The sequence below is a fragment of the Tamandua tetradactyla genome, chromosome 4 (assembly GCF_023851605.1).
Source record: "Tamandua tetradactyla isolate mTamTet1 chromosome 4, mTamTet1.pri, whole genome shotgun sequence".
NCBI classification, from domain to species: Eukaryota; Metazoa; Chordata; class Mammalia; order Pilosa; family Myrmecophagidae; genus Tamandua; species Tamandua tetradactyla.
Window position 1 is genome coordinate 38,896,109 of NC_135330.1, and position 23,002 is coordinate 38,919,110.

Below are 23,002 nucleotides of genomic sequence, written 5' to 3' on the forward strand. Positions count from 1 at the left end.
ATTTAGCACAAACATTCCCTTATATAAGAAGCCACTTCCAACATCCTCTCCTAGGCAGTATGGATCACTTACCTTCACCTTTAAGCCACCACTGTATATTATACATAATAATAAATATAGCTACTGAATATTGAGCATTTTCCAACTCCAACATCATGCTAGACCCAGAGGCAGTAATAATACAATGTTTAAGGACATGAAATTTAGCAATAACAGAATAGGTTCAAATCGTAGGCTGTCATTTGTTTAGCAGAATGGTCTAGGGAAAGTTACCTAACCTCTCCACACCTCATTTCTTCATTTTTAATATAGGGCTAATAAAACCTCCCTCATGGAGTTGCTAAGAATATTAATGAGACAATGAACAGAAAGTGCTAAGTATAGTATATGCTATACCATAAAGTATTGTTAAATTAAAGTCACAATTATTGTTGTTATTTTACATACATTGTGGTAAATCTGCACAGAAGACCCTGGAAAGTATCCGTATCTCTATTTCACAACTAAAGAAGTTAAATTACTTGCACAAGTTCATATAATTAAAAAGCAGCAGAGTTAGGGTTCAAATCCACATCCCCAAAATATTATTAAAGCATTTAACATACTGCGTGATAAGTATTTACTTGTGTACCCACCTCTCCACCTGGACAGGAAGCAGCTGAGGGCAAAGACATTACACACTGGGAATGTTTAAGAAACAAATGAATGATTGAATGAATGAGTGGCTATGATTTGGTCAAGGCAGCCTTGTACGGTTCCTGTCCTGGAAGATGAGATAAGAGGCCACAGGATCACTACTGCAATGGAACAAGAGCTGTCACCCGGCTCCTGGGTCACTCACTCATTGCTTCAATCTGCACATGGATGAGGTTCTCGATGTCTTCCTGGAGGGTCTGATGGGGTTTCAGGGGCATGGGCAGGTAGCCATAGTGCTCTCTGTTGCAGAGGTACATCTGGATGCCTGAGAACCCAAAAGACGGACAAAGCACGCCAATCAGAAAACCAGTTTTTTGTTGTACTATAGAGACAACTGAGGAAAAGGAGACAGAAATGTGGCTGATGCTGCATTTGACACTGAAATTGAGCAAGCAGTTGTTCCAGGTACTGTCTGTAGACCTCAAAAATGCTCATTTATTAAAAAAGTAAAACATAGCATTTAAGGACTAATGAAAACACTGGGCCATTCTCCAGCTCAGAGGAAATTGATTTTTTTTCTCTCTGAAGAAAAAGTGTATTGCTGGTCTGAAATGAACACTAAAGGCATAAAGAGTTCAAAAGGGAGGCAAAGAATTCTCATTCCAGACAGCAGAGTGGAATACTCTAATCCTCCTACAGGAAATAACGAGAAAATTAGAAATGAAATCCATATTTGATATGAAAGCAAACAGGAAAATCCTGTAAAGCTGAAAAATTATTAAAGTAAAACCTAGGGATATATAGAATAAAAAAACAAAGGAAATTTAAAATTCTTTATGGTACTCCTTGGTTCTAGTTCTTCTTTTAACAATCATGAATTTGGAGCCAACCAACAGACATGAAAATTCCACAACAGGTTCATAAAGGGACAAAAATAAATCTTCATCTCAAGGCCCATCAAGAACCTATAGTATGACAACATGAGAAACATACCACAGCCCTTTGATGTTTAACATTTGTCTTCACAGCCTAGGCTGTGAAGGCTAACTCAGAGAGTTCATTTATATCTATATTAAACAAAACAGCTAGGAATATAGAAATCAAGATAGTCTCATTCAGATCCGGGAACTGACAGTCCTGACTAATGAAAAGATCATTTAGTTAAAAAGAATGAGTCTGCCAAGCACTGATCCATGTGCCCAAATCTCTGATTTGTTAATTGCTATAGTCATCAGTGCTTTTCAGAGACAGAATTGTCTGCATAGTGCCATCTTTATTTTGGGTACATGAAATTTCTTCAAGTCAGTTGTATCACCTGCCAAATCAGGTGAAGTTGTCTCATGACATTAACAGAGAAGAGTGGGAAAAGAGAAGAGTCTTTATCCTCTTCCTTCACTGAATCTGGCACCAATTAGATGGTGCACTAAGACTCATTTCTCTTGCCTTCACCAAGTGAACTCACAACTCACTAGCTCTTTTGTTTGCCCACATGAATTTTTCAGAGAAACTTCAATCCAAAATGTTCTCTTTTGCAAAGTCATGATGTATTCAGGAAGTGGAAGGAAAAAGATTTCATATTTAGTTTGTCACTGTACCCTAATTAGGTAAGCCAAGTTACCATTTAACTTTCCAAAGCTTTAGTATAAAGAGAATATGATACCTAGCCAAGTTATCCATCAAGTGTGAGGGCACAGGAAAGGCACTTTCAGTCATGTAAATTCATACAATGTTTACCTCCCATTGCCATTTTTCAGAAAGCTAATGGAAGATGTGGAACAAGGAGGAGGAAGAGGAAGAGAAAGACTAGAAAAAAAACAGTAAGACTTGGGACACAGAACAGGTAAGTCAATGAATAAAGAGAGAAAGGAGTTGACAGTGGTGGTACCAAATCAGATTAGAGTATATCAGAAGGCTCCAGGAGAATCACCTACACCAATGTAAAGAATACCTGATAAATTGGAAAATTCTGCAGAGAATTTTAAGACAATTAGTGATTAGTTTGGAATATGAAGTCAACCCTACATACGGGAGGCACTTTTGATCGCCACCAGATATGCCCAGGAGGAGGCAAATCAGTCTGCTGCCACCCATACTTCTTGCTTCCTTTGCCTTATAGCACATTTGGAAGATGATGGGCTGGTGTGGGAAATGTTTCCTGTGGCCATGATATGGAATCTAGACTGCTCGCTACAGTGGGAGATGAACTCTTGATCCTGGTCTCATTATAGCCATAGATACCTGCCTGTGACCGATGTGCTCTCTTCTTGGCTAGATAGGCAGTCAAGACTCCAGCACATCAGCACCCTAAGATCTCCCCTTGCTCATCACCCACACACAGCAATGAATGGAGTCTGAGGTAAAGGATGAAGGACCATGGTTTGTGGTAAGATGGCCCTGCCTGGACAATTTTTTTTTGTACATTAAAAAAAAAAGCCCCAGTGATGATACACAGCTAGTGAGATTTATAAGGAGAAAAAAAAATACAAATTACCTTTCATGAAGACTCTTTCAAGGGAGAAGACAAGTTTTATTTGAGATCTAAGAAGGATAAAGCCTAGAGACACACGATGGATGAGATGTATGTGACTCCCAGACTCATTCGCCTCTCTCCTCAAAATACTTCAAAATAAGTAAGATTACTATCTTGGAGCAATTTTCAGGAAAGCTCTTTCATCCCCATGCCCTGAAATCACTCCTCTCAACTCCTGTCCCATTGATAGTCTAAAACACTGAGCCAATCCTCAGCTCTTAGTGCTTCCTGTTAGGTATGTTTTTACATGTAAACATCTCATGTCCTCAACTTATAGCATCTAATACAATGCTATGCACAAAAGATTCTCAGAAAAGACCTATGGACTGATCTTATCTCCTTCTTTTCTTACCTCTTCTCTCCCAGTTGAATCACCAATCAGGAATGCACTTGCTTTCAATGTCCCAGAAAGGCCTTCAGGAAGTCTAATTGATAAAGCATGACTTGGTCTGGGGAATAGGCCAGGCGAAAGGCAGAGGTGAAAAATCCTATCTGGTTTGTGGTACTCAGCCAGCACAAATATACAGATATTAGGCTTTATTAAAAATTATATCATAATAATATAGTGTGTGTGGGGGGGTCACAATAATTCCTTGTGCAATGGTGTTAAAGGTAGACTCTGTTAGGAAATCGTCAATATTCTAATTGTCAACAGCTCACTTTCCTGGAACATCCTCACTTTGAGCTCTGAAGCAAAGGAACTGGCACAACTTGAAGGAATGAGTAGGCCTGACTCTTTCCTGCCCTAGAGAAGTCAGAACAAATCACTGACCAAGCTGAAAGATGGAGTTTCCATTAACAATGACATAAGAACCTTCATAAAAACTTCTAATCCACTGAGAGTAAGAATCTTGCCTTTGCCCTGACACAAGGCCCAAAAAATGTCTACACACGACCAAAGGGTCTAACTCACTGTAGCAGCCAGTGGGAAGGTCAGAAACCCAGAGATTCCACTGGAAATGCTTTCCTAGTAGTTCATTAAAGACTTAAGTTTGGATTTGTCATTCCTTCTATGGGGACTGTGGCAGGGACTGTGGCAGATATTAGTTGTCTCCTAATATCTGTTCTCTCCTCCTTCTATTGTGATGGAATTGGGGACCAAGATTGCCTAGAATGAAGTCGGAATTCCAAGCCTGCCTCTAAGCTAGGTGTTACCCTGTGACTAAGTCCTAGCCAACGGGATGTGAATAGAAGGGAGGTGTTCAACTTCTGGGTTGTGCCCCTAAAGGGAAGGAGAGTGCTTTACTCTGTCTGTTTTTGCCTTGATGGCTGGAATGCATTCATGATGATGAGACATGGAAGGGAGAAACAACATACAACAAGCTTGGTTCTCTGATTTTGTTATTATTATTTTTTTTAATCAATTTTTTTTTAAGTCTAAGGGTTTTTTCAGTGTTGTTTTGGGCCTCTGGCACAGTTTCCTCATTAATAAAGAGACTTCCATAATCAAAGTAATGCAGTGGCACCATAGAGAATCAATCACCTACTCATGATTTACCCCTCCCTATACCAAGATCCCCTTACAAAGGTAGTAAATTCCAGGCTGGAAGTGAGTCTTGGCTCTTAGTCATTAGTGCTCACAGTGGCAGCACCAAAGAAGGTGTTTGTATGGTTACTGCAGATAATTAATGCCTCCAATACTACCTGAAAAGGAAGCCCTTTTCCCTAAATAAGAGTTTTTTTAAAAAATAAGATGCAAAAAAACAAAGGAGCAGGCCACCTGCAGTGTTTCCATGGAGCTAGTAAATTAAACACAAACAATACCTGCTTGTCTGCTGGAGAAGGCAAAGACGATGATGTCATCAAAGGTCCAGGTATAGTCCTGGTGCGGGGGGTAGAACATCAGTTCATGAGAGGCTTCCTTCCTGAGGTCAATTAAGAATGTGGAGTGGACCATGGGGACGGGAAAGCAGCCTGTCCTCTTCCACTCTCTGATCTGAAGGTAGTCTGGGGTCCGCTTATAGAAGCCCTATAAAAGAGCAAATAGGTGGGTTGTGATCTCTGATTGAGGGCTTCATCTTTCCCAATCACCTGCTAGGCTACTGCTGTCTAAGTCACCAGGTGAATGGAAGCCCCAAGAGAGACAACTTTACTCCTACTCTCTAGGGTTAGGAATTTTCAACTGAGATCAAGAAATGCTGTCTACATATAAAACACTACTTTTGGGGGGTCTTGATAACAGAAATAATTTTGGTTTCAGCATCTCTCTTGATTTAATAATTGCATAAAAGTATATTTTAAGCTGACTTACCACTGAATACAAAGTATGACTACATCAGAAGGTGGTATAGCATAGCAGTTTAAAACACAGGTTTTGGTGTGGTATTGGTCAAGTTATTCAGTCATGCTGTGCCTATTTCCACATTGATAAGACTGGAATGATACTATCTACTCTATGAGGTTGTGACTGTAAGATTTAAATAAGGATAAATTACCTGAAAAGTGCTGAGAATAGTGCCTGCAACCAAAAAAGTACTGATAAATAGTGGCTATTATTATAATGAGCACATTACTATGGCTAATGTTTTTTTACTAAACATGCCAGTACTCAGACATCCAAATGAGGGGCTTCTTTCAATGCAGTTATTTATCTTCTATTCCAGTAGTGCTGCCACTTCTTGGCATTTTGTGGGGGATTACACTTTTGAATCTGACTTATGGGCAAGCACACTGGATGACCAGTTCCCTTGCTTCCTTGAACAGCTCTGACATTACCTAGCTTGTTTTCCCTCCCAATTCTACTGTTCATCCAACAAATGTCCACTGAGCACATATTATAATCCAGTCACTGTGTTAGATGCTGGAGACATGTCAGTGGGCTCTACAGTCCAGTCTTAGCCCTCCTGGAGCATATAAAGACTGGCAGAAGAGCTTAGACTGCAGCAACCAGTTTTAAATTGTTTATTTCAAAAAGTCAAATTCATTCCAGAAAAGATGAAGAGTTATCTCAATACAGCATACTTAAAAATACATGGAGGGCGGGCCGCGGTGGCTCAGCGGGCAGGAGTGCTTGCCTGCTATGCCGGAGGACCCCGGTTCGATTCCCGGCCCCAGCCCATGTAAGAAACAAACAAATAAACAAAATATAATAAAAAACAAGAAAATGTTTAAAGATGTTTCCCTTTCTTCCTCCCTTCCTTCCTTCCATCCTTCCTTCCTTCTCTCTGTCTTTCCTTCCCTTCCTCCCTCTCTCTAAAAAAAAAAATGAAAAAAAAAAAAAAAATACATGGAAACTTTGAAAGGTCTTTACACAAATGTTCTGAGCAATGGCAGGCTCATTGGATTGAGTGTGAGGTTTCACAAGGCCAGCACCCTGAAGGGGACAATGCTCTCTGGATGCCTAAGTTCTAGCTGAGCAATGGCCATTAATCAGTCACATTGCTTTATGTTCACATTTCCTGTTGCTATGGTAGTGCCCACACATCAGAAGCTGCAGCTTCTTCTATTCTGACATTTGCTTTAGGGTTTAGAAGAGTGATGTATCTATCTAAGTTAACCGTAACACTGACCATGTGATAAGGCAGAAGAATTTCAAATTAAGACTTAACAGATGTGATTTTTAGGGCCATCTTAAACATTGTCTAGCTGTTTAATTTTAGGCCATACTTAACCTATTTGAGCCTCAGTTTCTTCTCCTGAAAAAATAGAAGAATAGCTCCTTTGTCTATCTCACAGGGCTATAGAATGAATCACATATGACAAGATCTCAGAGTTACTTTGAAAATTATAATTCATCTTAGGGAATATTATCATTATTATTACTATAACTTTTCATTAGCCTTTAACTTAAGGATCATTTAGCAACCCTATGGGTTGTAGCACCTCAATTTATGGTCATTTCTGCCAGGAGAAAAGGGAACACTGGTTGGCCAAATGAATGCCCAAGTTCTAGACTACTTCAAAACAATATTTTCAGAATTAGGAGTTGGAAAATTTGTGACAATGATGAATCATTGAATATCCTGTGTGTATGTATGTGTGTGGGTGTGGGGGGATGAAGCAAAGCATTGTATGCCCCCTGCAGACAGGAGGACGAGATGGGTATTTTTCAGGTCTCTCTCTCTCTTTTTCCATATAACTTGAAAGTTGCTGGTAATTATTCTTGTTCATTGGCCAGACAACACCGGAGTCATTTTGTTTTGGATGAGTTTAAAGGCTCTGCCTTGGGTTTATGAAGTCATTGACTATTTCTGTTCCTTCCCTAGCTGAACCCTGACAAGGGATGGTAGAAAGCCTAAAACAAATGGAGGAAAACTGAGCCCCCTAAGTTGCTCAGATTTTAGTTTACTGTGCAAAACGAGTGAGCACATTTCTCCCTGTTTGCTTTCAAATGATTAAAGCATATAAGGAGAGAATATAAACTTGGAGGTGGCAGGCACTAGGTCAAGCCAACTTTGCTGCTGGCATCCAAAGTATAACTCATTAAAAACAACCCTCCGAGTTAATCTGCCATGCGAAGCACTACAGATTGTCACCTGTGACTGTATGAACTTCAACTAGCCCAGTATAACATTTTCTCCCAAAGGAACGCAATGGCTTTTATAAATATTAACTTGCTGCATCCCTGAAAGAGATGTGGATAATTTAACATGGGTTCAAAATCTTTTGGAATGGATGGAAGTAATTGCAACAAAAGAGGCACGTCTCATCCAGTGTCCTGCTGGGATCAGTGATTGTTAAACTTTCAGGAATTTTGCAAATCCGTTGACATTACATTGGTAGGTTAAAGGCAGCCACATTTGGAGTATTTATACCACAGAAACTGTCAAACACTAGCAATCAGGCTTTTCCCGTTGATCAGAGAGCCAATCATTAAACACTTATAAACACACTGCTGGTTTCATTCTTCATTAGAAACCAAACAAGGTATAAAAGCAGGACTCAAAATTTAGCTCTTTGACCATGAGAACACATTTAACATATTTGTTCCCTGAGCTAATTTTTATCCTACATTGATATATTCTACATTGACCAGTTTAATTTATGCTCTAATTCACTAACTATAGCACAAAATATAACCAGCAGCAAGCATTCACTCTAAGAGAACTCTAGAATTGAAGATTTTACTATGAGAAAGAGAAAGGATGGAAATGAAAGTTCTTGTTTTTTACTTTTGTAAAAGCAAGCTTTCTGGCAATTTTCATTATTAAAACTCTTCGGAAATAAATTTGGCAATATATATAAAACCATAAAAAATTTATACTTTGAGAAGTTATATGAAGAATATAATCCTAAAAATAGAAAAGTTTATATTAATGATGATCATTATAATCATTAAAAATTGAAAACTTAATTTCAACTCAGGGAAAGGTTAAATAGATTGTAGTATAGCTCCTGATGATATACAGTCATTAAAACCATGCCAATTTACTATCTATGGTGGTGTTAGAATAGTGGAGATTAATGTGATTTTTGATTTACATTTCCCCATTTCTAACTTTTCTGTAGTGTTCTTACATTACTTTTGTAATGACAAAAAAGTAATTTTTTTAAATCCCTGACACAGAGAAACATAAAGCACAAATACCAGCATACTTGTTAGCTAATTCAAAACTTCTAAGGCTAAGCTCATGAGGATATTTTCATTATAATTCATTAATACAGAAGAACTCATTGGTTGTGGCATTGGACGTGGATTTACATCCTTTCCTGACAATGCTCACTGTAGTAACACCATGTTTCAAAGGAGGGAGAAAGAGAAAGGTGAATGGGGCCACTGTTAACACAGAACTGCCTTGTTAAGACCCATGGCCTTAATTCATTGCCCCAAAGACTTGCCTGAGGTGTGATTCCGCACCAGAAATTAGAGTACAGGTTCCGAGACTCCAGCATGGGAGCCACAATAGTTTTGTTTTCTACAATCATTAGATTGAGGGTTTGTGGATTAGTCAGGAAATTGTCGACATCTATGAACTAGAAAGAAAAGGATAATGTCAGGTGAAAAGCACTTTACAGTAACGTGTTCAGAATACATACCCGGTACTTCCGAAAGATGATCTGCTCATGAGACATGGCACCAGTTATCTACGTTTCCCTATCAAAACCCATGGTAGTTGGTGGCTTTTGAGAAAGCCACGATTCATTCAGCCTGTGGTGCTTTGGAATGGTATGTGCCCCAGAAAAACATGTTCTTAAACTTAATCCATTCCTCAGGGTATGAACCCATTTTAAGTAGTACTTTTTGTTGAGGTTATTTCATTTAAGGTGTGGCCCATTTCAATCAGAATGGGTCTTAATTTTATTACTGAAGTTCTTTATGAGCAGAATGAAGACAGTTACAGAGAAAGTCACAGAGAAAGCAGTCAGAAGCTGAACATTAACTGAATCCAGAAGAGAAGGGAGAGGCCCAAGGCCACCACGTGCTTTATCACGACAGAAGAGCCCATGACCAAGGATTGCCTGCCGCCAACCCCAGTCCTCGGGGAGAAAGCATCACCTTGATAATGCTGTGATTTGAACTTTTCTTAACCTCCAATTTAAATTTCCATTGTTAAAGTCAGCCTAGATCAAGGTATTTGCTTAAGTAGCCAAGGAAAATTAAACAGATTTGTTGAAATAATACATGAAGTCTCACTTCTACATGTTGAGCTCTGCATGACGTACCAAGTAATGAATTGGTGCTACCATATGGGGCTCAGACTCAACTAGGATCCAACCTACATTTGGTTAGTGGTTTAAGTACACAGTATTAATGTCCCCCCAAGTCCTTATACATTCATTCACCAAACACTCGGTACAGATGGTCAGGTCTATTTAGGTTTTGGATAGTGTCGTGGTCAGGCTCATGTGTCTGGTTGGGCAAGTGCTGGCCTGTAGGTTGCTATGAAGACATCTAATAGAATTCCTTTTGTAATCAGCCAAGGGGAGTGTCTTCTGCAAAGAGTGATGTTTAATCTAATCAATGGAAGTCTTTTAAAAAGGATTCAGAAGAGAATCCTGAATTTCTCTCTTCCTGCTTTGGCTGGTGAGCCTCTCCTGTGGAGTTCATCCAGACCCTCCATTGGAATCATCAGCTTCACAGCCTGCCCTGTGGATTTTGGACTCTGTGTTCCCATGGTTACATTAGACACTTTTATAAATTTTATATTTGCGAGTGTTTTCCTGTTGAACCCCTTTCTGGGGTGTCCTGAAAGACAGTGGTGAGGGAAAATCCTCCCAGTGGGCAGAACTTCAAGCAGTGTACCTGGTGGTTCATTTTGCTTGGAAAGAGAGCTGGCCAGAGATGCGTTTGTATACTGACTCATGGGCTGTTGCTAATGGTTTGGCTGGATGGTCAGGGACTTGGAAAGACCATAATTGGAAAATTGGTGACAAAGAGGTCTGGGGAAGAGGTATGTGGATAGACCTTTCTGAGCAGGCTGAAAACATGAAGATATTTGTGTCCCATGTGAATACCCACCAAAGAGTGACTTCAGCAGAAGAAGGTGGATAAGATGACCCATTCTGTGGTTGCTTCAGCCTCTTTCCCCAGCAAATCCTGTCATTGCCCAATAGGCTCATGAACAAAGTGGTCATGGTGGTAGGGATGGAGGTTATGCATGGGCTCAGCAACACGGACTTCCACTCACCAAAGCTGACCTGGCTATAGCCACTGCTGAGAGCCCAATCTGCCAGCAGCAGAGACCCATACTCATCCCCGAATATGGCACCATTCCTTGAGGTGACCAGCCGGCTACATGGTGGCCAGTTGATTACATTGGACCACTCCCTTCATGGAAGGGGCAGCGATTTGTCTAACAGAATAGACACAGTCTGGATATGGGTTTGCTTTCCCTGAACGCAATGCTTCTGCCAAAATTACCATCCATGGACTTAGAGAATGCTTTATCCATCATCATGGTATTCTAGACAGCATTGCTTCTGATCAAGGAACATACTTCACAGCAAATGAAATGCAGGAATGGGTACGTGTTCATGGAATTCTCTCTTACCATAGTCCCCATCACCCTGAGGCAGCCGGATCGATAGAACAGTGGAATGGCCTTTTGAAAACTCAATTTTGGTGCTGACTAGGTAGCAATACCTTGAAGGGCTGGGGTAATGCTCTCCAGGAAGCTGTGTATGTTCTGAATCAGTGTCCACTGTATGGTGCTGTTTCCACCAGGAGAAACAACTATGAATCCATTGAACTGGAATCTAAGACTGCCACCTAGTCCCTTTGGGCTGCTCATGCCCCTGGATCAACAAGCCAAGAAGGAGATTACCTTACTGGCTGGGGTGATTGACCCTGACTATCAGGGGAAATAGGACTGCAACTACATAATGGAAGTAAAGAAGAGTTTTACTGGAATATAGTAGATTCCCTAGAGTGTGTTTTAGTACTACCATGCCCTGTGATTAAAATCAATGGAAAACTGCAACAACCCAATCCAGGCAGGACTACCAATGTCTCTGAACCTTCAGGAATGAAGGTTTGGGTCACAGCAGGCAAAGAACCATGGCCAGCTGATGCATGCTGAGAGTAAAGGGAACATGGAATGGGTTGTGAAAGAAAGTAGTGATAAATATGAACTACGACCACGTAATCAGTTACAGAAACGAGGACTGTAATGCTGTTCTATTCATGTTATAGTATTTAAGTTGTATGGTATCAAGTTTAAGAATGAATATTACCCAATGACTTGCACCCTATTCTGGGGAGATTTAATGTGTTTCTGATTGTATGCAGGACAGTTAAGTATTGTTAGGCAAGGAAAAAATGTGTCTTTTATTGTCTTCTATTTAGAAATTAAGTATGGTTTAAGGTAATGTATATAGCTGCCAAGTTGATAAGGGGTGGACTGTCATGATCAGGTTCATGTGTCAACTTGGTCAGGTGGTGACACCTGTTTGTTTGGTTGGGCAAGTGCTGGCCTGTCTGTTGCTATGAGGATGTTTCATAGAAATGTCATAGAATTAAATCATGATCACATCAGTTGCATCTACAACTGATTCCATTTGTAATCAGCCAAGAGGAGTGCCTTCTGCAATGAGTGATGTTTAATTTAATCAATGGAAGGCTTTTAAGGAGGATTCAGAAGAGACAGGTTCTCTTCCTGCTTTGGTTGGGGAGCCTCTCCTGTGGAGTTCATCCAGACCCTCCATTGGAGTCATCAGCTTCACAGCCTGCCCTGCGAATTTTGGACTCTATGTTCCCATAGTTATGTGAGACACTTTTATATATTTTATATTTACAGATATTTCCTGTCGATTCCATTTCTCTCACTAATGGAGTGAGAACCCTCACTAATACAGATATTAGTGTTGGGATGTCCCAAAATAGATCCATCAATGTCATTTTAATGTAACAAGTAGAATTTTGGTTTAAAGTACATTATATCAACCTATGCTAACTAATGAATCTATTTCCATTACTAGTAGCAGTCCTTGTTAACACTGATTCATTTACAGAGACAGTATAACAACAGATTCTATCGTATTAAGGCCAAGGATGGAGTACAAGATTGACTCCTAATGATCAAGTCCTGCACATTTCTGCATCACTCTCAAAGGTCTCAGGGAAATGACAAAACCTCTTCATGGGGAGTTCTCCACTAGAGCCCACCAGGGTCTGTCATCACTGGGAGGGCAAATAAGAGACACCGTTTCCAAAGTCATTCAGGGGCGAAAGGGAATGGAGTTTCAAAGCTGCTAATCCGAGTTAAGTTTTTATATAATTATTTTCTCATATCCTTAAGATTCTTCCAAAAATTTATTAAAACAATTTTTATCATTTTATCTACAGTAGTTATTTCCTTATGCCTGTTACATATGAAAGAGCCCAAATAATTTAGGTACTTCTTTGGTCATTCACTGAAAATGCATGTCAGGAGTGGGTCGGAGATGAAATCCAAATATCCCAATATTAAGTTCTAAACATTTCCCCTTGAGCTTTTCTTAAAAAGGAGGGATGGTGGTACGTAAAGTAAAAGTTGTTTGATTGCCCCTATCCTCTTAGTTTTTGGACAACTGATTTTGAATCCATTCTAGATAACAGTTGCAAATAAAATGAATATCTGCTTTTACCAGAATGTAGTCCGACCATTTTTCCCTCGCAGTTCGAAGGGCTGCCTGTCGTAGTTTCATCACGTGGGCAAACCGGGAGCTGGGCCAGTGCTTTGGTCCAATTTCATCAGGATAAGACCTAAAAGTGTATAATAACAATAATCGCTGATGTTCATTGAGTGCCAAACAGGTGCCAGATTCTGTCCTAAATGTTTAAAATGTATTAATTCATTTAATTCTCCAGCAACCCTAGGAAGTAGATCCTATTATTGTTACTCTCATCCTCATATTGCAGATAAGGTAACTGGAGCAAGGAGAGATTAAGCAACTTGTTGCTTACAAGTCTTTATGTGAAATATTTCACTTGGTTCTACCTAGAGCCCTATGAGAACAGTACTGCTATTCTTCCCATTTCAAGGATGAGGAAATAGGGATAGAGAGGTTCAGTCATCGCCTAATGTTACACAGGTACTAAGGAACACAAAATTTGTATCCAGGGACTTTACCCTAAAGTTAAGGGTTAAAGTGCTCCTACACACTTTTCTATACACCCTGCTACCCAATAAATCTGAAAATGTAGCAGTGTAAAAATATGAGTATCCCAGGAAAAACAAAGGTTAAATTTACTAGGTGTAGTCTCAGTAAGGGATTCTATAGAGTCTGACTACATCGATCTATTCCAGGTAAAGTCAGGTCTTGGGGCAAATGTATAATGTCTTTGGGATCTCTATCTACCAACATCCACACAGCAGCCAGGACTCTTATGTGGCCACATCAGCAAGTGGGCTGGTGCACTCTCCAGAACCCTTCTGCACACTCCCAACTGGCATGGACCCAAATGCTGTCCCCAACTGGCCACCACTCCAAGTTCTTATAGCTGTGCTGGCTGCTCATTTGTCTTAGTAAACAAAACAATGAGACTGTAATTATACAAATAAGGTTAATAAAACTATGTACTACACAGGAATCCTCTGGGATGTCCTCTCCAATTATTGCTGCAAGGAAAACGAGTGGAATTCCCATTTTTCTGAATATATTGCCAAAAACAACTGTCTTCTCTAATTTCTTTCATGCTACCTTGGCATACAACATACATATTCTGTAAAAATCTGCCTGCTGAGAAAATTAACAGAATGCAAGGCAGATACATAAAGTTTTCCTGTGCGCTTTATTCACTAGATCAGTTTCCATTATAAGGAGTGTTCCAAATCTTTTATAGAGTTAAATTCTGGTAAAAAATGTGGAACATATGCTGGTATTTGAAACATATATGCATATAAATATCTATAAATATAATAAATGTACTTATGTTATATAGGAAGAGAGTAGAAAAATGAAAGATTCATTCTGGAATGGCATTTTAAATTAAAATGCCAATTTGATGTTCAATAAATGCCTCATCCTGGGTAGAAATTCGGGTAACCCAATTCATTCTCTTTAAACATCGGTTTACCTTAAGCTGGAATTATGGTGGCCTTGGGAGCAATTACAATAGTGAGTTTTAAATACCTTTATTCATGATCTCATTGACTCATTTATTCACCCAACAACACAGTATTGGAGAGAAATCTAAAGTGTTTGTATATCGCCCCATAACAAAAAACCTATAAATTACTTAGGAAAAAGTACACAAGTTACAGAGTTAAATAACACAGCTAGTTATAGTTCAGTGTATCGTTGTGTCAAAGAGGGTGATACGCATATGCATAATAAGCAATACAAGTGTTGACAGAAAGGGACATCTTTGCAACTGGAATAACTAGGCAAGGCTCTCTGTAGTAGGCAGGATTTGGGATTAGAGATGGTTACACAGAAGGAAAAGGCTTTAAGGAAAGCAAACCTGCATGAGCAAAGATTGCAGTTGAAAATAAAAGGAACATTTTGGATAAAGCAGGTTTTCCTTTGAGAAGAAACAGGAGATATGGGTGCATACACAAAGTTTATAGAATCTTTTTGTTAAGTCTGGGGGTTTTGAACACTGTGCTAAGGGTACTGGAGAACTATTGGAAGAGGATTTTAAAAGAAAAATAAAGCCCCTGCATTGGTATTTTGGGCAGACTGATTTGACAGATGGCATGCAGGATGCCTCTGAGATGGAAGCAACTAAGTATTGCCATGGTTAAGATTGAAAATAACCTAACTGTCCATAAACAGGGGATTGGGTAAGAAATTACAATACATCCACACAATGGAATACATTGTAGCCATTAAAGGAATGAAGACATTCCTTAACTACTTCTACAGTATGCTTGCCAAGTTATGAGAAAACTTGAGTGAAAAAAGAAACACAGAGTATGTAGAAAGTATACAAACTCTTCACTATGGTCCCTTGAATATAAATTTATACTCAAAATATGAAAAATTATTTCAATATTTTAAAAAAACATTTACTGCTATTGTAATTTACTTTTGAGCTAATGAGAACATGAACTTGACAGGCAGCTGCAGGGGTAAAGAGAAAAAGAGAAATGTGAAGACCTGTCAAAGAAAGAAATTACAGGTCTTTATAACTCACTAGATACAGAAATGAGAGACAAGAAAAAGTCACATGCGTCTCCAAGGTCATTACCCTGAATGGCAGGAGAACTGGTTAGGGCAGGAGGAGTAAATAATGAGTTTCTAAAATTTGCTCTTGCTACTCACTGTGGTTCATCCATAGGCCTCCACTCCACATAGTGATAGAGTTTCTGTACATTTTTCAACCACTCCCTGAGGATTTGTGTTGTGTTATCCACATTGTGATCAGTGGCTGCCCTGATGGGAGAAAGCACAATGTAGTTCAGTTATGTGATCCAAAGAAAGAGGAGGAAGTCTGAGAGCCTGGATTATCTGAAAGGAGAAGGACCAGTTTTGGAAAAAAATACTTTGTGTATATGAAAATAATTCCCTTATGGTCCAAACTAGGCAATGCATTTCTGAAATAAGAGATACTTTAAAATCATCTTTGTGTTATTAGCTCCTCAGACAGGGTTGGACAATAGTAAGATCAATAAATGGTTGTATTAATAAGTAAACACATGAAAGCTCTAATAAAAGTATAAAGCATAAAATGAATTGAACAAAAGTCATTAATAAATCTTTTTGGAAATCTGCCAATTTGTTTTGACTTTTTAGTTATCCAATATGCAAAATCTACCTTCAACTTTATTTCACAATTACCCTCAATTTAAGCAATCATTCGGTTTTATTCATATTTCAAGTCAATTTTCAGGGTACAATAAGATTTCTAGTGAGCAGTTCTTTTTTCATATGTACTGTAGGGGAAAGACACAATGAAAGTTACCAATATAAAACTGTAAATCTAAGGTAACTTCATATTTCCATCTTGGATTAACTTTTCATAAATTATATGAAATAGAGTAACTTCAAAAGCCATCAAATATTATATACAATGTTTTTCATCTACCTCAAATTTTAACAAACAGATACACTTGCTCTACCCTGAAAGTTTAACAAAATATAAGAAGTGTAGAGGCTCCATATTCAACAGAAGAATGGGGATTTGAGCTAAAAGACCTAGTAAGCAATCCAAACTCTTCTACCCTGTATGTACACACCATTACTGCTAACTTAAGGAAAAAAAGACATTTCAAAGTGAATAGTAAATAGTAGACCACATCTCCAAAGCTACTATAAGAAAAAAAAAAACAACCATAAAACACTTTAACTGATAAACATTCTTCCCATAAAATTAACTACAAAGAAAAAAACCCGCATAACAAAATACCCAACTTTATTAAATACCCCTGTAAAAGCATCTGAAGCTAAGAAAAAAAACTCAAATCAGAAATTCAAGCCCACAGAAAGAAACAGACTGAAAAAAAACAACCCAACAAACAAAAAACAAAAAACATGAAACAAGAATTGACCAAAGGGAGAATATTTGAATGAAAATATAACAAGAGGCACGAAGAAACGTCTGCAAATGGCGAAGAAAATGAAAATGAAAGAAATAGGTAAAAAGGATCTGAAAGAAAGTGATTGATAAAGAAGATATGACAAATAAAATTCAATATATGTATAATTGGAGTCTTTGAAGAATGAAAAAAACAATTAATTTATATATATAACAACTATAACACAAGAAATTTTTTCTGTAAATATAAGGCCTGACCACCAAGTATAGGCCCATTGTATATCTGGGAAAATTGAACCAGAACAACAAATTCTGAAGCATATATCAGTAAAACAGATTTTTAATGATTAAAAAAAAAAGAATTCTTCTACGCCATCAGGTAAAAAGACCAAATCATATATAAAGGAAAAGAAATCAAGTTGACATCAGATTCCTCAACAATAACACATGAAGAAAGACAATAAAGTAGTAATTTCAAGTAATCCAAGGAAAGAAACACATGAATGCTTAAGGATCAATAACCCGCAGACCTGTCTTTCAAATATTAAGGCTGTAGAAAAACAGATTTAAGTGTACAAGAACAGAGAACACCATATTCTTGGGAAATCTATCAGAGTTTCATTCAACCAAAATACGACAGGGGAAACGAGCAAAAGAGCTGCTCATAGGCATTTAGTGTATTTCACTGTAGAACTAAAGCTAAAATAAAGGTGAGGACAAGGAGAGAAGAATAAATATAGATGTCACGTAGTGTGTAACAGCAAACAAATTTAAAACTTTTTTAAAAACAGAAATGATGGGAGAAAGTTCACCACTGGATTGTATTGATTATTGTATTGGTAATAGATAAGTGTCAAAGATACTGTATAAAGCTAACAAAGTTCATAATAATATAAGCCTAAGCAAGAAAAAAAGTGACTGAGGGCATTATACTAGGCAACAATATAAAAATAACCGCTAGAACAAAAACTCGAACTTTTCTAAATACCAAAAGGAATATGAAAAGAAAAAAGAATGATGAGAACAGAACTTATGGGGAAAGAAACATAGTAAATAAAACGTGTAGCTAATACAACATGAAATAATAAATCAGAGCAGAAACTAAACATATGAGTCATATCAGTGAATGTAAATGGGCTTAATTCACTTATTAACACAAAATATTTTCAGGTTGGATCACAAAACAACACCCAACTCTATAATGTATACTAGATAAACATCTAAAGCGAAGTTATTCAGGACAGTTAAACATAAAGAGATAGGAAAACATACACTGGTCAATGAAAAATTAAAAAAAAAAAAGAAACAAAGCAGGAGTTATAAGCTTGACATCAAAAAAGATAGAATTCAGACCAAAAGTTATTATTAATTTTTATATTTTATCATAATTAATATGATAAAGAAGAATATTCTATAACATCAAAGAACACAATTTACATCAAAGGTATAAATGTGAATATATATGGACTGGCATTTAATAGAGGGGCCAGCAGAGCCAGAAATAAATATTTTAGGCTTGTGAGACACAGCTCTGTCACAACTACTCAACTCTATCACAATAACATGAAAGTCATCATAAATAATACGTAAATGACTGGGAGACGCTGTGCTCCAATAAAGCTTTATTTATAATACTGGAAGCCAGTCTATGGGTTATAGTTTGTTGTCCCTCCACCGCCCAATATACTGAAAAGTACGGAAACTGCAAGGAAAAACAGAAATACCAATAATGACATACAAACATACCACTTTCAGCTGAAGACAGTGCAAATGGTGAAACAGTAAGATTTAGAGGGCTTGCACAATACGGTAATAAACAAAATACCCTCTTCTCATGTGCACATGGAGCCTTCACAAAAAGTGACCAAGAATCATGTTATAATGAAAGCCTCCATAAAACAAAAATAATACAAATAACAATCTCTGACAACAATGCAATAAAACTAGAAATTAATGCAATAAAAACAAAAAACAGTCATGAAAAGGTATCTACTAATCAACTATCTAGTGAAAGAAGAAATGCAAACTAATTTCAGAAGTTCTAAAGCTTGATAATGAAAACATTATATATCAGAATTTTGAGACACACTTAAAGGAGTGATCAGAGAAAAATTCATAGTTTTATATACATGAACCAGTAAAAATAAAAGTACTAAAATAAATCATTTTCAAAACTAAAAACTACTAGGAAATATCCAAAATAACGAAAAATCTAGGAAAAAAGAAACAAAACAACCAACCATAAAGAAAGAGTAAAGATAAAGGTAGAAAGTCAAGAAGTAAGCAAACAGGTAACAAAACTAAAAAACAAATTGAAACACTGTGTCCCAAGCCTCTGTTGTGCCAGGGCCTCTTGCCCTTTTCTCGAGCCATTAACTCACTTCTACACCCAAAACCCAGTGTCTATTGGTCATATTGGCCCAACCATTACCTCCCACAGGCCCCACAGTACCCACAAAGCAAATCCAAATTCCATAGCTAGCTCCAATGATAAGCCACCCCTCCCCACGATTCCCGGGGCCCCAGTGCTTTTCCCTTTTCATGCATGTTTGCTTTAAACTAACCAGTCTTTTTAACTCCCACAGGAAACCGACTAACCACCCCCCTTGCAGTGCCATAAAGGCGAAGCCCATAGGTCCCTCTCTGTCTGCTTGTGTGCACCCCACCTGCTGCCTGAGCACCGACGACTCACCACCTCATGAGGCCTCCCCTCACCCTTCAGAAACCCTAAGCAATAAACTATCTTGTTTCCTACTTTACCACTTCTGTCCGCCTAACCCAAATTTAAAATCCTAATCAATTCAGAACATGCTGATTTTTTGAAAAAAAAAAAATCAACAAAATAGACAACTAGGTAACCCAATTAAGAAAAAAAAGTAGCGATAAGGCAAATATAAAAAATAAGAAATGACAAGGGGGGAGGAACAATGATTGACATAGAAGATTTAAAAAATCACAAGCAACTTTTTGTGCAAGCCAATGAAAAACTTGAAAACTAGATATAATAGATGATCCCTAAGGAAGATTTAAGTCAGCAATATTGGCTCCAGTAGCAATATGAAACTTAGACCAATTTCACCAGACAAAACAGAGAAAGTTGCCAAAGAATTATCCCACAAACAAAGGGGAAAAAGGCAAAGAAAACCAGATGGTTTCACAGGAGGAATTCTACCAAATCTTAGTAGAGCAGATATTTCCCTAGAGTGTAAAAAAAAAAAAAAAATGAAAATTCCAAATTTTTGCAAGTAAATTCCAAATAATGCAAGTTCAATACTGACATTTAAACTTGGTAGAGATAGCACACATAGAAACACGCACTCACACACACACACACACCTCAGTCTTAAAGCCTTACTTGATGGAAAAAGGAATTGCCACTAAAAGGTCAAGAACAAGACAAAGATGCCCATAATCTTTATAACGGTTTAACATTACTTTGAATATATTAGGCAGTGCAATTAAACAGAAGAAAACTCTAAAGGCAGAAGAACTGAAATAAAAGAAGTAAATTTTTCTCTATTTGTATATGATATCACCCAAGAGAATAATAATAAAACTAAAACTATGAAATAATTCAGCAAAGTAGCAGAATATAAAATTAACAAACAGAAATCAAAATCCTTCATATGTACACACAATGCTTAATCAGAAATGTAATGAAAGAAGAAACCACTTACAAGAAAGTAGAATATAAAGAACAAAAATAAGAAATGTGCAAAACCTACATGAGGATGATTTTAAACACTCCCAAAAGGCAAAAGAAGTAACATTGAAAAATGGAAGGATAGTCCTTGTTTTTGGATCAGATAACTCAACAAGATAAAGATTGGAATTCTCCTTAATTTAAAAAGCTAAATGTAATTCCAATAAAAATACCAATACTTTTTTTTTCCTGGAGCTAGAACAGTTGTTTCTAAAATACATATGGGAAAATAAGTGTGCCATAATTTCTAGGAAGATCCTGCCAAAAAAGGAGGAGGGCAGTAAAGGAGGACTACTTCAGATAGTAAAGCTTACTACAAAAGCTTTACTTACTGAAAAACCACTATAATTAAAACCATGTGGTAATGACACAGGAACAGATGGGAGAGCAGTGGAGTGGAACAAAAGTATAGCCACTGAATATATGTCAAAGGTAACAGCTCAAATCACAGGAGGATTTTAAAATAAAAGGTGTTAAGACAACTGCATAGCCAATTGGAGAAAAAAAATAAAACTGGATCCATAGCTCACATTATATACTAGAATAAACTCCAAATAGATTTAAATGGAAAAAATAAATAAAAGTGAAAACATACATGCACCAACAGAAAATACAAGTAGATTACTTTATAATCTGGTATGGGGGCAAGATTTCTAACTATGACTCACAATCCAGATGTAATAAAACAAAAGATCTATGAAACTGACTACATAAAAATTTAAAAATCCATTTGCATTGCAAGAAAACACTAAACAAAATGAAAAAACAAACAGAAAGTATTTGCAACTTATAAACAGACGCAGGGCTAATCTCCTTAATAAATACAGTATTTTTAAAAATAGAGGAAAAACTCTAAATATCTGATAGAAAAGTGGGCAAAAGAAAAGTGCAAATGCTTTGTAAACCTACTTCTCTTAAAAAAAAAAAGGCAAGTGCAAATAATATATAAGAAATTGATACCATAACCAGAAGGAAAAAACAATTACTCCAACTAATTTTTGAAGATAGTTTTATAACCTCAGTAGGATACTTTTCTTTTTAGGTGCACGGTCTGGGAATTGAACCCAGGTCTCCCGCATGGAAAGCGAGCATCCTACCACTGAGTAGGACACTTTTTAAGGACAGAGATGACCACAAAGAAGTCTTGAATTTTATTTAGTAGAATTTTGTTGTTGGTAGTTATAAGTAGTGAAGAAACTCCAAAATAGTTTTGTGGGCATTTTGAATACAGGCTTTTCTGGGGATAAGGGAGTACAAATACAGAATAAGGGAAGAAGAAGGATTCTGTGATGTTGAATTGTAATTGGAGGCGTCCAACAGATTTAACAACACATATATTTCCTAGTGCTATCCACAGATGTGGTCTATAAGCAATGACATGTCAGGGGCAAGACATAAACCACGAATCTTTATTTCTAAATTCCATTCCCTCCTAAAAAGAACCAGAGCCTCTTGGAGAAAGGCTGATTCCAGGTTTGAAGGAGGAAAGGAATTAGACAAGTCTGGAATATCTTGTACAAGAGAATTAAGGAAATGCTCAAAAACTGATGGAAACACGTCAAAAGGATACAAGAAACAGCTTGAGTTTCTCAATGGCCAAATTTGAGCCACTCTAAGCAAGAAAAAGAGAAAAGAAAACAATAATGGATCACAATATGCTGAATTAAAAGAAATAATAAATTTAATATGGTATTAAAAGAAAAAATGGTGTTGGGTGGGGTGGAGGGGTAAAACATTTCTTTACCCAGAATAACAGTAACTAAACATAGAATGAATAAAAGAATTAGAAAAATGACCATTTTGCAACTACCAATGCACTAATTGATTCAGGTACTTATCAATGGAAGCTACAGCGATGGCATAAAAGGTTCTTGGCAGAAAGGATATTCACAGTCATAATACCGCCCCACCAACAACTTATTAATTGCAAGGGGAGAAAGATATCATTATAGTTTGAAATCTTGTGGACACTCCCTTAACCAAGTAATCAAACCTACACCAATAATGCCAACCAATAACTGAAATCTAGTACTTTCTGCTGTGATACCCTGAGAAGCACACAACTAATATTCTTGCCAAAAGTGTTCAACCTGAATATAATCAGGAGAAAAGAATCTGCCAAATTTAAATGATTGGAAAAATCATGAAACAACTGGTAGACTTCCAGGCCAAGATGGCAGCTTAACAATGTGCGCATTTTAGTTCATCCTCCAGAACAATTACTGAATAACCAGACACAGAACAGAACAGTTCCTGGGGCCACGTCAGTGACCAGACACACAGTGTACCCCAG

The 23,002-nt window shown here is 37.5% G+C and overlaps 1 protein-coding gene across 1 annotated transcript in view; it reads right to left on the reverse strand.

The window, feature by feature from the left end:
* COLGALT2 (collagen beta(1-O)galactosyltransferase 2) overlaps nucleotides 1-23,002 on the reverse strand; it is a 126,733-nt gene that overhangs the window by 36,050 nt on the left and 67,681 nt on the right. Inside the window, exons 2-6 of the mRNA XM_077157209.1 lie at nucleotides 15,794-15,904; nucleotides 13,172-13,289; nucleotides 8,945-9,079; nucleotides 4,931-5,135; nucleotides 842-961 (exon numbers count right to left, since the gene is read on the reverse strand). Of these exons, the coding sequence (XP_077013324.1) occupies nucleotides 842-961; nucleotides 4,931-5,135; nucleotides 8,945-9,079; nucleotides 13,172-13,289; nucleotides 15,794-15,904 (689 nt within the window). The remainder of the gene's footprint in view (nucleotides 1-841; nucleotides 962-4,930; nucleotides 5,136-8,944; nucleotides 9,080-13,171; nucleotides 13,290-15,793; nucleotides 15,905-23,002) is intronic.